Here is a 13,608-nt window from a genome sequence, read left to right as displayed (position 1 = left end):
GGAGGAGGAATATTATACACAGATAGATGAAGCAAAAAGGTCCCCGTTTTTGATGGTGATAGAGAACGATGCTTCCATCCGCGGGTGCAGCCTACGTATTGTTTAGGTATCGCTGCTGTCCGCTGGTGGAGAAGAGAAGCCTCGGGAAATCCAGGCTTTGTTCATCTTGATGAGTGTAAGCCTGTCGGCACTGTCGGTTGACAGGTGGGTACGCTTTTATCCGTGATGATCCCCCAGCCACACTAAACACACTCTCTGACAAGATGCTAGCCGCAGGACAAGCAAGCACCTCCAGGGCATACAGCGCGAGTTCAGGCCACGTGTCCAGCTTCCACACCCAGTAGTTGTAGGGGGCAGAGGCGTCACCGAGGACGGTCGTGCAATCGGCTACGTACTCCCTCACCATCCTTTTACAGTGCTCCCGCCAACTCAGCCTTGACTGGGGACCGGTGACACAGTCTTGCTGGGGAGCCATAAAGCTGGCAAAGGCCTTGGAGAATGGTCCCCTGCCTGCGCTGTACATGCTGCCTGATCTCTGCGCCTCCCCTGCTACCTGGGCCGCGGAAATGCGCCTTCGGCCACTAGCGCTGTCGGATGGGAAGTTTACCATCAGTTTGTCCACCAGCGCCCTGTGATATAGCATCATTCTCGAACCCCTTTCCTCTTCGGGAATGAGAGTGGAAAGGCTCTCCTTATACCGTGGGTCGAGCAGTGTGTACACCCAGTAATCCGTAGTGGCCAGAATGCGTGTAACGCGAGGGTCACGAGAAAGGCATCCTAACATGAAGTCAGCCAGCCATGTGTGCCAGGGTACCTGTACGCAACACATGGCTGTCGTCACTCGGAAGATCACTTTCAGGATCCTCCTCCTCCTTCTCCTCCTCCTCTGGCCATACACGCTGAAAGGATGACAGGCAAGCTGCATCTGTACCCTCAGCAGTGGGCCAAGCTGTCTCTTCCCCCTCCTCCTCATGCTCCTCCCCCTCCTCCTCCTCTGGCCATACACGCTGAAAGGATGACAGGCAAGCAGCATCTGTCCCCTCAGCAGTGGGCCAAGCTGTCTCTTCCCCCTCCTCCTCATGCTCCTCCCCCTCCTCCTCAACACGCTGAGATATAGACATGAGGGTGCTCTGACTATCCAGCGACATACTGTCTTCCCCCGCCTCCGTTTCCGATTCCAAAGCGTCTGCCTTTATGCTTTGCAGGGAACTTCTCAAGAGGCATAGCAGAGGAATGGTGACGCTAATGATTGCAGCATCCCCGCTCAGCATCTGGGTAGACTCCTCAAAGTTTCCAAGGACCTGGCAGATGGCTGCCAACCAGGCCCACTCTTCTGTAAATAATTGAGGAGGCTGACTCCCACTACGCCGCCCATGTTGGAGTTGGTATTCCGCAATAGCTCTATGCTGCTCTTAGAGCCTGGCCAACATGTGGAGCGTAGAGTTCCACTGTGTGGGCACTTCGCACAGCAGTCGGTGCACTGGCAGATTAAACCGATGTTGCAGTTTCCGCAGGGTGGCAGCGTGCGTGTGGGACTTGCGGAAATGTGCGCAGAGCTGGCGCACCTTTCCGAGCAGGTATGACAAGTGTGGGTAGCTTTTCAGAAAGCGCTGAACCACCAAATTAAACACATGGGCCAGGCATGGCACCTGCGTGAGGCTGCCGAGCTGCAGAGCCGCCACCAGGTTACGGCCGTTGTCACACACGACCATGCCCGGTTGGAGGCTCAGCGGCGCAAGCCAGCGGTCGGTCTGCTCTGTCAGACCCTGCAGCAGTTCGTGGGCCATGTGCCTCTTATCTCCTAAGCTGAGTAGCTTCAGCACGGCCTGCTGACGCTTGCCCACCGCTGAGCTGCCATGCCACGCGACACCGACTGCTGGCGACGTGCTGCTGCTGACACATCTTGATTGCGAGACAGAGGTTGCGTAGGAGGAGGAGGGTGGTTTAGTGGAGGAAGCATACACTGCCGCAGATACCACCACCGAGCTGGGGCACGCAATTCGGGGGGTGGGGTAGGACGTGAGCGGTCCCAGGCTCTGACTCTGTCCCAGCCTCCACTAAATTCACCCAATGTGCCGTCAGGGAGATATAGTGGCCCTTCCCTCCTGTGCTTGTCCACGTGTCTGTAGTTAAGTGGACCTTGGCAGTAACCGCGTTGGTGAGGGCGCGTACAATGTTGCGGGAGACGTGGTCGTGCAGGCCTGGGACGGCACATCGGGAAAAGTAGTTGTGACTAGGAACTGAGTAGCGCGGGGCCGCCGCCGCCATCATGCTTTTGAAAGCCTCCGTTTCCGCAAGCCTATAAGGCAGCATCTCCAGGCTGATCAATTTGGCAATGTGCACGTTTAACGCTTGAGCGTGCAGGTGCGTGGCGGTGTACTTGCGCTCGCGCTCAAACAGTGCTGGACGCTGCGCTGAGAGACATTGCTGGATGGGGCCGAGGACAGCGGAGGTGAGGGTGTGGGTGCAGGCCAGGAGACGGTAGTGCCTGTGCCCTGAGAGGGGGGTTGGATCTCAGTGGCAGGTTGGGGCACAGGGGGAGAGGCAGTGGTGCAAACCGGAGGTGGTGAACGGCCTTCGTCCCACCTTGTGGGGTGCTTGGCCATCATATGCCTGCGCATGCTGGTGGTGGTGCCTCCCCAGCTGATCTTGGTGCGACAAAGGTTGCACACCACTGTTCGTCGGTCGTCAGGCGTCTCTGTGAAAAACTGCCACACTGTAGAGCACCTTGACCTCTGCAGGGTGGCATGGCGCGAGGGGGTGCTTTGGGAAACAGTTGGTGGATTATTCGGTCTGGCCCTGCCTCTACCCCTGGCCACCGCACTGGCTCGACCTGTGCCCACACCCTGACTTGGGCCTCCGCGTCCTCGGCTGCGTCCATGTCCTCTAGGCCTACCCCTACCCCTCAGCATGCTGTATTACCAGTAATGCAGAAACAGAACGCTGTAATTAAATGTGCCGCTTATTGGCCTGTGGTTGGAGGCTGACTTTGCTTACGGAACGCCAGGAAATAATTTGGCGCAAGCCTGCTGTAACACTTAGCTGGCTGCGTATGATTTTGTAGAACTACAACACCCAGCACAGACAGACCCAGAACACTGAGCACAGTGACAGGCAGGCCAAATAGATTTTTTCCCACAAATTTTTTTGCAAAGGCCCACTGCCTATATTCAATCAATAATATGTCTTCTGTCCCTGCCTAAGCACTTCTGGCCCTGGAGTATGTCACAGAACTGCAGAGTGTTGCACTGTCAACTGCAACACAGCGGTGATTTCAGAGCCCAGACAGAGCCAGGAAATAATTTGGCGCAAGCCTGCTGTAACACTTAGCTGGCTGCGTATGATTTTGTAGAACTACTACACCCAGCACAGACAGACCCAGAACACTGAGCACAGTGACAGGCAGGCCAAATAGATTTTTTGCCACAAATTTTTTAGCAAAGGCCCACTGCCTATATTCAATCAATAATATGTCTTCTGTCCCTGCCTACGCACTTCTGGCCCTGGAGTATGTCACAGAACTGCAGAGTGTTGCACTGTCAACTGCAACACAGCGGTGATTTCAGAGCCCAGACAGAGCCAGGAAATAATTTGGCGCAAGCCTGCTGTAACACTTAGCTGGCTGTGTATGATTTTGTAGAACTACAACACCCAGCACAGACAGACCCAGAACACTGAGCACAGTGACAGGCAGGCCAAATAGATTTTTTCCCACAAATTTTTTAGCAAAGGCCCACTGCCCATATTCAATCAATAATATGTCTTCTGTCCCTACCTAAGCACTTCTGGCCCTGGAGTATTACTGCAGGGCGCAATGCTCTGCACGGCCGATATACCAAAAAAAAAAAATGTGCAACACTGCAAAAAGCAGCCTCCACAGTACTGCACACACTTAGATGTGGCCCTAAGAAGGACCGTTGGGGTTCTTGAAGCCTAAAATACTCCTAACGCTCTCCCTATAGCAGCTCCAACAAGATAGCACTGTCCCTGATCTCTGTCAGAATGCATCTGTGGCGAGCCGCGGGAGGGGCCGATTTTTATACTTGGGTGACACCTGATCTCGCCAGCCACTCACTGCAGGGGGGTGGTATAGGGCTTGAATGTCGCAGGGGGAAGTTGTAATGCCTTCCCTGTCTTTCAATTGGCCAGAAAAGCGCGCTAACGTCTCAGAGATGAAAGTGAAAGTAACCCGAACATCGCGTGGTACTCGTTACGAGTAACGAGCATCTCGAACACGCTAATACTCGAACGAGTATCAAGCTCGGATGAGTACGTTCGCTCATCTCTAGTTGGGACCCATTAGCTTTTCTTATTTATGACATAATCAATGCTTGTGCCAAATTTCACGTTTCTATGACACCGGAAAGTGAGAAAATTACATTCCGTACGTAAAATTTGGACGGTAATTCTTTTATGCATAGAATTGAATAATCGAGTTGGGACCAATTAGCTTATCCTATTTATGACATAATCAATGCTCGTGCCAAATTTTAAGTTTCTATGACATTGGGAAGTGAGAGATTTAGATTATGTACGTTACATTTCAACGCTAATATTTTTGCACTAGAATTGAATAATCGAGTTGGGACCCAATTACTTTTCCTAGTTTGGACATAATCTATGCTTGTGCCAAAATTCATGTTTCTACGACATCGGGAAGTTGGAGAACTTTTGGCGAGTCAGTCAGTCAGTCAGTGAGTCAGTGAGTCAGTGAGGGCTTTCGTCTTTATATATATAGATTCCTCGATTCCTCTAAAGTAACCACAACTTCATAAAATTTTTAGTGTGAACAATACGCAACACCTGCACCAAATTTGCCGGTATATCAGCTAGTCTATCAAGGCAATGCACTGTGCACGGTTGATTGTGGTGTCGCTGTTTTATGAGCCATTTTACTTCACAATCCATCAACAAGAATTTAATTCTTTTATTTCAATGTGTTTTAATTTACAGAATCACAGCTATGGGAATAAATTGGCAGTAAATAAGTACAGCAAGGGTATAACACTCACTTTCCCCTTTGAAAGATGACAAGCGTGTAATGCATGCTCTACTCTCTTCCTGTCGGCAGGAAACAGCTGGAAAATACTGTCCAAGACAAAAGAGAATCACAATTTTAAGATAATACAGTCAATTTTGTAGTAAATAAAACTTATTCTAGCTGAGAGCTGGTTATTTTAACTCTCTATATTGGACACATATACATGTAATGATTGTAGATGTATGATAGCTAGATGCTGTGTGCCATGTGTTGAAAAGAATAATCAGGATGATCATGTTATTATGTAATCCTCATATCCATTATAAAAGCACATTAAAGACATATGCACACTAGTAATAGACACCATTTTTATCTTAAATATACACTCTTTGTAGAAAAAAATTGCGCCCCTAGAAGGAGTTGTCATTTTGCTGCAAAACTTGACATGCAGTTACATCTCAGGGTGTGTTCACACGAGCGCATAAACGGCGCGTTTTTGCGCCCAATCGTATAAACGTGACCATCTGAGGCATTGGTTTCCAATGTATTCGTTCGCACGGGCGATTTTACGGCGCGTAAAAACGGCAACCCGAAAAAAACACGGAACATATGCGACCAAAATACGCGCCAACGCATATTCGATGGCCGAAAAGACCGTTTGAAAGGTAGGAACAAACGAAAATACGCTTTCTAGCTCTGGTCGTGATCGGCGAAAAACGCTCTTTCCGGCGATTATACGCTGCGCTCGTGCGAACGTAAATACACCTACGCTCGTGTGAACGCACCCTCAGGCAGATACACGAAGGATTAGAGTTGTGATGTGATTAGATTAGATTATTCTGACTGCCATTATGGAGTTGGGAAGAAATTCTTTCCCACCAAATGGACTAAATTGGCTTCTACCTCATTGGGGTTTTTCTATCTTCCTCTGAATCAACAAGAGGGGTGGAAACAGGATAAACTAGATGGACATTGTCTCCTTTCAGCCTAACATACTATGCTACCAGCAAAAAAATAAAAAATAATAGCGCCTATACTCCCCCCACAGCCTCCTCCATTTCCAGCACCACATCTCCTGTTTTCCCTGCTGGACCTGTTTGCAAGCTGTATACAGAATCTCAAAAAACAGTTACAACCAATCACAGGTCTCAGCCCCACATATACTATCTTTATGCAGCATATACAAAGTGTCACATACTAATTTGATTACTTACTTGCGTACCGGAATCTTTCCCTCTGAATTTAATTGAAGTGTGAGTTTCACGTGTCTAAAGAGAAAAAAAAAAAAAGAAGAATTTTAGCCTGTATTTGGTCAGTTTGAATACTTTGTGGACATACTAAATATAAATTGAAATGAATCAAATGACAAGATTTCAATGAGCAACACCTCATTACACAGGTATGTGGAGCTAGGGAAATAGTGAGCAATCCTAAAAGTAAGCGCTTAATCACACGGGCGTATTGTTACTGTGCATTATGTGCATAAGGGTGTCTTCACATGGGTGTATTCACGTGCGTATCTGCAATACACAGATAAAAGGAACCATTGATTGGGCATAATATGCAGTATTTCAAATTTTAGTGCATACTAGAGCTTCTTCATATAGGCAAATATGCCTGTGTGAAGGAACCCTAATATGCACCAAAATAGGACATGCTGTGTATTTCGCAAGTGTGAATGGCCCAATAGAAATCAATGGGCATTTAATACTGTATATTATGCATGTGAAAGATCCCTCTAACTCCATAGAGCCCTTTCTGCATCATCATTGCACACATCACTTACATTTTCTGGTAGAAGGAGTACCGAGAAGCGTTGTCTACAGAAGGATTTGTGATGATTGCCATAATGTCAGTAGCCCAATCCTGAAAAAAAACATCTGTTACAAAGTTGCAGACGTCTCCATACTATACTGCGGTGTTCTTGGCTTTTGGAATTGGTTTTACATTTAGGGCCCATTTAGACGGACATATTTTTGTTCTTAGTGCAGTCTGTGTACGCATTCACAGGCCAGGAGGCTCTTCACACGCAGGTCAGAATTGCGTGATTTTGCAGGGTTAAATGATAGCACCTGGGCCTACTAGCTTATCTGACCCACCTACCGAGACAGATGACCTGCCTACTAAGGAGGCTGTCCCGTCTACTCAAACATGGCGCTGCTAGGACCGTGTCGATGTCAGCAGTCCCGGCAGCGCAATAAAGTACAGTAAAATGAGTTGATACAAGCACAATAGCCCGCGATCGTGCATCCTGCATAGCGCATATACATTTCGCGAGCTTATGTGCGCTTACACGCATGTGCGACTGCCCGTAGGGCTCCTTCAAATGGGCATAATTCTGTGTTTTTGCACAAAAATTGTGTGTGCATGATACAGGAAATAGAATCCATTGATTTCAATGAGTTTGTTCTCGTTTTGTTTTACACGCACAAAAACGAATGCGCATACAGTCATCTGAAGACATCCTAAGCCTCAGGCCTCCTTTACATGAGCGTCATGATTTTATGTTTTGCAGCTCACACCATACAATCGCATGAACGAAGAATAGCTTCGACCAAGTCTATGGAGCCTCCAGTGTTGTGCGGTCCAAAGATAGGGCAAGACCTATATTATTGCGCAGAAAGAAATTTCGGTCACTGAAATAACGTGCTTGTGTGCTATATTTTTTTCTCCGATATTTTTGCGCGCCCAAAAAAATCCCCCATCTGAATGAAACCAAGGCTTCAGATGGTCGCAATTTTCTGTGAAGCTATCGCACTTTACTGAAGACTCTTGGTACTGTACCTTGCCGACATTCTCCTTGTAGGAGACAAAGTTATGGAAGGTAAGATCCACCATGTCTGGCCCAGTGATGATACACAGAGTTTTGGCCAGGAAATTATTTTCAGGAAAGTCCAGATTGAAGACTTCTCGTAACTTCTGACTCTGCATAACAGGGAAATTATGTTATTGAAAAGCGATATAATCATCATACAATGTAATTAAATGACTACATACTGTAGAACTTCTGGAGGAGCATTAGACCTTTGATGGAACCTACCACATGAGGACTTCCAAATATCTATTAACTTCACCTAACAACAATACTTTTTAAAAACTCATACTTGAAACAAAAAAAAAAAGAACCATAAAGGGATTTTCTACGAATGCAAAAAAGGGTCTGTTTTTTTCTCTACAAACAGCGCCACTTTGCCCTTTGGCTGTTTCTGGTAATGCCACTCATCCACATTCAAGTCATTAAAGATGTCCTGTAATACCAGGCACAGCTTATGGACAGGAACAGCACTGCTCATAGAAAAAAAGCTGATTTTCTTGCCTATACGTTGACAAACTCAGCCACTTTATAGTATAAAACCAGTCATGCCCCCGTAAGTTATGGCATCTACAGGCTAGCTTTTGTCTTTCAGCCTCTCTGTAAACTTTTTGAATGAATTTGGCCCACTTGTTGAGCTTTCATTAGGCATGGTTGTAAGGAAAAAAAATATCCAGGTGAGCTGTTGTTGTGCGTGATCCATAGTGAATGGATAGGGGTTCTGTAACACAAGCACAGTGGTGGCCTATGGCAAGAAAATTGCAAGTGACTTCACAGTGGTCAAAAAGATTTTACATGGTTGAACTTTATTTGTACCAGTCTAAAGGTCGTTTGTGATTTTCTTGTGGCACTAGAAAGCATTATAGTCAGGGGGATAATTATAGGGGATGCAGAGGATGGGGTTGCACCCAGGCCCAGGAGCCTTAGTGGGGCACATAAGGCTTCTCTTTTCCATATAGGGAGCCAAGTACTATGACTAAAGCATTAGAGTTGGGGCCCCCATTACAGACTTTGCATTGGGGCCCAGGAGCTTCAAGTTACGGCTTTGATTACAGTCATGGTAGCCATGTGATGTGTGGTCCAGATTTTATTGGCAGTGTTCCCCAGCCAGTGGCCTTGCTGTGTGACTCGCCATGGGAGTCCTGGGTTCTAACCATATGCATTGGCAATTGAAATTATTGCAAACAGTGCCAATTTGGATGGCATAATACTAGACGTTTTACTTTCTTCACATGTACTCTTGGTTTACATGGTGGCTTTCAGCATGACATGTGTTAAATGGTCAGAGATTGCTCTATAGCCCTGCTACATTGCATCTGAATGCAGGTGAATGTGATCATTGGGTTTGGATTTCTTGCGAATATTGGGTGGCGGCAACTTGCTAGTCATGACATGATCACATTGATGTACATTAGGTTGTGATGCAGCAGTTGGATGCATAACAAGTGTTGCACCCAAAGATGCCGTGTAGCCCTAGTTTAAAAATTTATCTACATTTTTAACTTGAATGTGGCTCCCAATCATCATTCAAAGTTGAATGTAGCTCACAAGGTCTAAAAAGTTGGGCACCTGTGTTTTATACAATATATAGATTATAATCTAGAAGTAACTTTTATTTAACGAAAAGTTGGACTTCAACAAAGTTTCCCCCTTTCTAACATACATATACGGTGCAGCCTGGGGAACAATACACTCTATTCTGGGAAACCTACCACAAACACAATGGAGTTTTCTGCTTATTCCTTCAAAGGTCTCACATAACATCCCGAATATTTTATCTTAAATATTAATGTTGAAAAAAAAAAGAGACCGTGACACCATCCAGACTCCACTGTTCAGCGGCACCGACAACCCGAGACTTCCTCAGTCTGTCATGCTGTGCTTATGTAATGACAAATCACTAGACAGATGTAACTTATCTTTCTCAGGAGGCCTGTAAATGAACAGTCACTATTAACTATATTACTAAAACATGTCTTTCTTTCAAGGAGCCTTCTTAACCCTTTAACTGATAAGGGGGGGTGGACATTTTGCATTTCCTGTAGGCGGGACAATTTTTTACTCTTTTGACATTCCACCTCTAAAGAAAAGAAACATGCTAAGGCTCCACATCTACATTTTCTGAAAGAAGCGACTTGCACACTGTCAAAATGCCACTGAATACTTTATATACATAGGCACCTTCAAGGCTCTTTGACTCATCCATAGTTTATTAGTGCCATGCAGTAAAACGTTCACATACATCTAAACTCAGACATAACAGTAAGTGATTGCGCGATGCGAGAGTGAGTGAAAACGCAGAATTATGAAACCAATGATTTTCAGTGGTTTCATTCACATTTACGATGTTTTCCCTCATGCGACGTGGCGTGAAAAAAAATCGTGGCATGTCCTATCTATAAAAGGGTTTTGTGTTTTTTCTAGCTTATGTTTCCTTATGGAACCTCCTTTTTATCGCATTGCAACACACGAACTTGAGATTTTCATGCACTGTGATGCGTTTTTACCATAAGAAACTCCTATTGACTTTTTCCGTGACAAAATTGCGTGAGAAAATCCCAGACAACAGTGATGAGATGTGCGAATTTTCACAAAAGAAAGCATTTTTGACTTAAAAAAAAGACAGAACAAAGCTGCGATTTCGTTGCGATTTTCTCGCGGTGATATCACAATCGCCAGTGTGAAGGAGCCCAAAGGGTGTCTTCACACTTGGGAGAAAATCACACAATTTAGGTGCAATGCAAGAGTGAGTAAAAATGCAGAATTATGAAACCAATGCTATTTACCGATTTCATTCCCAATCGCGATGTTTTCCCTCATGCGATGTGGCTTGAAAAGAAAATTGCGGCATGACATATTTGTCTGCGATTAGTGTTATTTTCTAGCCTATTTTTTCCTTCTTTTATCGCATTGCAACGTGCGAACTTGCAATTTTCGAGCGATGCGATGTGTTTTTAACATTAGAAACTCCCACTGTCTATTGCAAGCAGCCGCGATGTTTTTGCAAGAACAAGCATCGCTGATGCTCAGACATGAGGAAAATTCAAATATTGCCGCGATATTGCATTCACCAATGTGAATGAGCCCTAAAGGTGAGCGGAATTGCGATATTGCCGCAATTTTCTCATGGCAATATCATGATCGCCAGTGTGAAGGACAAAATCATTGCAAAATCGCAATTTTGCTCATGAGATTTTAGGGCGGCAGTGATGTGTTTTCAAGCAAAAACTTTGCTGCCGCTTGTGATTTTATTGTGATTTTCTAGCAAGAAAGACAATAGGAGCTTCTAAAGTTAACAACGCATTGCACGAAAATTGCAAGTTCGTGCATTGTGATGCGATAAAAAGCAGGCTACATAGGGAAACATGGACTACAAAAAACACAAAACGCGGAAAGATAGGACGTGTTGCGATTTTTTTTTCACGCCACATCGCATGCATGAAAACATTGCAAATGGGAATGAAACCATTGAAAATCATTGGTTTCATAATTCTGCGTTTTCACTCACTTCCGTATCGCGCAAAAATTGTGCGATATTATCGCCAGTGTGAAGACAGCTTAATGAAGGGAGGGCTACAGCCAACTGATTTGGCACCTGGCTGTTGCAGACTTGCTTTTGTGGCCGTCCGTTGCACCACATTTACATTGGTCCTCTGGGCATTTTAACTCATTCACCAGCTAACCCTCCTGAAATTTCTGTGCCACACACTTCTTACTTCACAAATACTGGCTCTAAAGGCCCATTTACACACAACGATTATCACTCAAAGCATGTCTTTTGAGCGACCTTTGAGCGATAAACATTGTGTGCCTTTAAGCACAAGGTGATCACTCAAATGTTGAGCGATCACCTTGTGCTCCAAGCGGGGGATGAGTAAGACAAGCGGGGCCACTTGTCTTCTGCATCCAGCTGTTCTCTGCTCGGAGCGCCTGGCTGTTAGGCAGCGGGGTGCTCCTTGCGGGGTATGCAGAACACAGCTGGATCGCTGTGTTCTTCATACCCCGGCGGTGCACGGATCGCTCAGCTGGTATACAGCTATGGGCTCTGTGCAGACTATGAAGAACACAGCTGGACTGCTCTGTTCTTCATACCCCTCCTCTGTTCAGGGAGCGGGATACAGCTGAAACAATAGTATCAGCTGTATCCTGCTGTGAACTCCTAATAAGTCTGATCGTTCTCTTTTAGGATGCAGTTACACACAACGATTATCGCTCAACAGAGATTTTGAGCGATAATCGTTGTGTCTAAATGTGCCTTAAGTCCTCTTTGGTGGGAAAACTGCCCCTCAATATAGGTTTGCTTGAGCAATGCAGCACATCCATATCCTTGTATTCTCTCACTGGTTGAGGCTAACTGTTGTGAGGTTCCCCATCAATTATGGCATCTGACGGTGTCATTTCTCTGTGCCTTAGAGTGCATTCAGACGACCGTATATCGGCTGGGTTTTCACGCCCAGCCAATATACGGCGTCTCTCTCTGCAGGGGGAGGAGGCTGGAAGATCCGGGAGCAGTACTCTGAGCTCCCGCTCCCTCTATACCCCCCTGCACTATTTTTAATGAGGAGAGGCGGGATGGGGCAGAGCTAATTCCTGGAATTTAGCCCCGCCCCCATCCTGCCTCCTCTCATTGCAAATAGTGCAGAGGGGCGGAGAGGGGGTGGAGAGAAGGCAGAGAGGGGGCGGGAGCTCAGAGCACTGCTCCTGTCTCTTCCAGCCTCCTCCCCCTGCAGAGAGAGACGCTGTATATTGGCCGGCGTGAATACCCAGCCGATATACGGTCGTCTGCATGTGCCCTTAGGGTGCTTCACACTTGCTATCATGATGTTGTTTCATTTTTTTTAACGCAAATGCCAATGGGACTGTCTAATGTTATAAACGCATCTCACGAAAATCACAAACATTGCATGCAGCAAGAACACCAGTTTCTTATGAGGGCTCCTCCATTCTTTACAAACTAGCTCAAGCAGGAGCCTTTCTCCATTGTTCTATCTGCAGAAGACGGAAAGGAATATTGACCTCCAATATGAATAACGTATGACAACACGGTGCATACTGTAGACAAGCTTTTGCATTTTAACCTCCAGCTAATTTTGCTGGATCAGACTGCTGTATTCATGCGATAACACGCTTGACAGCCCATTCACATTGTACAACACTGTTACATTGTGTTTGGTTTTGTATTGCTGAACAACATGGCAATTAAATAAAACATTTTTCTTTCCATACTGTGTGTAGCAGTTATTATCACCTTCTGGTCCTGTAATACCATATTGATGTGCATTTCTAGATGTTGGCTATTAGCTGCAATGTTATGTTGGTCAGATACTGAAATGAACTCATCACCAGCATTTACTGCGAGCTGGAAAATTATGTTAATTACAGTCATAGTAACCCACTCAATAACCAGCAGCATCAATGTAATCAAAGCTGCATCTATTTTTTTTTCTCACGGACACTGGAAAAAAGTGCCCCGTTCTTACAGACTATCCAGGAATTTCTTGATGGGTGGCATTGCTGGGCTGGACGTACACTGAAACGGGATATTAACCCAACCTAAACTTTTACAAGACATCCATTGGACACTAATGACAAGCTGTAAGGGAAAAAGTTTTCCTTACTTTGGCAGCTTCTTCCCAAAATAGGACTTCCAGTAATGTACCACCAGGTGTCACTGTTGCTTTATCAAAGCATCAAAACGACACAACAAAAAAAAAAAAATTATATATATATGTGTACAAGCTGTATCCTTTGAGGCTAATTATAACCAAAATGACTAATGTTCTACATGGAAGTACTGCTTTCATAGTTTCCAGGA

At 45.7% G+C, this 13,608-nt stretch overlaps 1 protein-coding gene across 1 annotated transcript in view; it reads right to left on the bottom strand.

The window, feature by feature from the left end:
* Nucleotides 1-13,608, bottom strand: part of PLCB2 (phospholipase C beta 2) — a 163,246-nt gene that overhangs the window by 70,444 nt on the left and 79,194 nt on the right. Inside the window, exons 4-7 of the mRNA XM_066608520.1 lie at nucleotides 7,766-7,906; nucleotides 6,768-6,847; nucleotides 6,196-6,249; nucleotides 5,013-5,088 (exon numbers count right to left, since the gene is read on the bottom strand). Of these exons, the coding sequence (XP_066464617.1) occupies nucleotides 5,013-5,088; nucleotides 6,196-6,249; nucleotides 6,768-6,847; nucleotides 7,766-7,906 (351 nt within the window). The remainder of the gene's footprint in view (nucleotides 1-5,012; nucleotides 5,089-6,195; nucleotides 6,250-6,767; nucleotides 6,848-7,765; nucleotides 7,907-13,608) is intronic.

Source organism: Eleutherodactylus coqui, chromosome 6, assembly GCF_035609145.1.
Source record: "Eleutherodactylus coqui strain aEleCoq1 chromosome 6, aEleCoq1.hap1, whole genome shotgun sequence".
NCBI classification, from domain to species: Eukaryota; Metazoa; Chordata; class Amphibia; order Anura; family Eleutherodactylidae; genus Eleutherodactylus; species Eleutherodactylus coqui.
The sequence above is the reverse complement of the archived record's forward strand: the minus strand, read 5'-3'. Positions and strand labels throughout refer to the sequence as shown.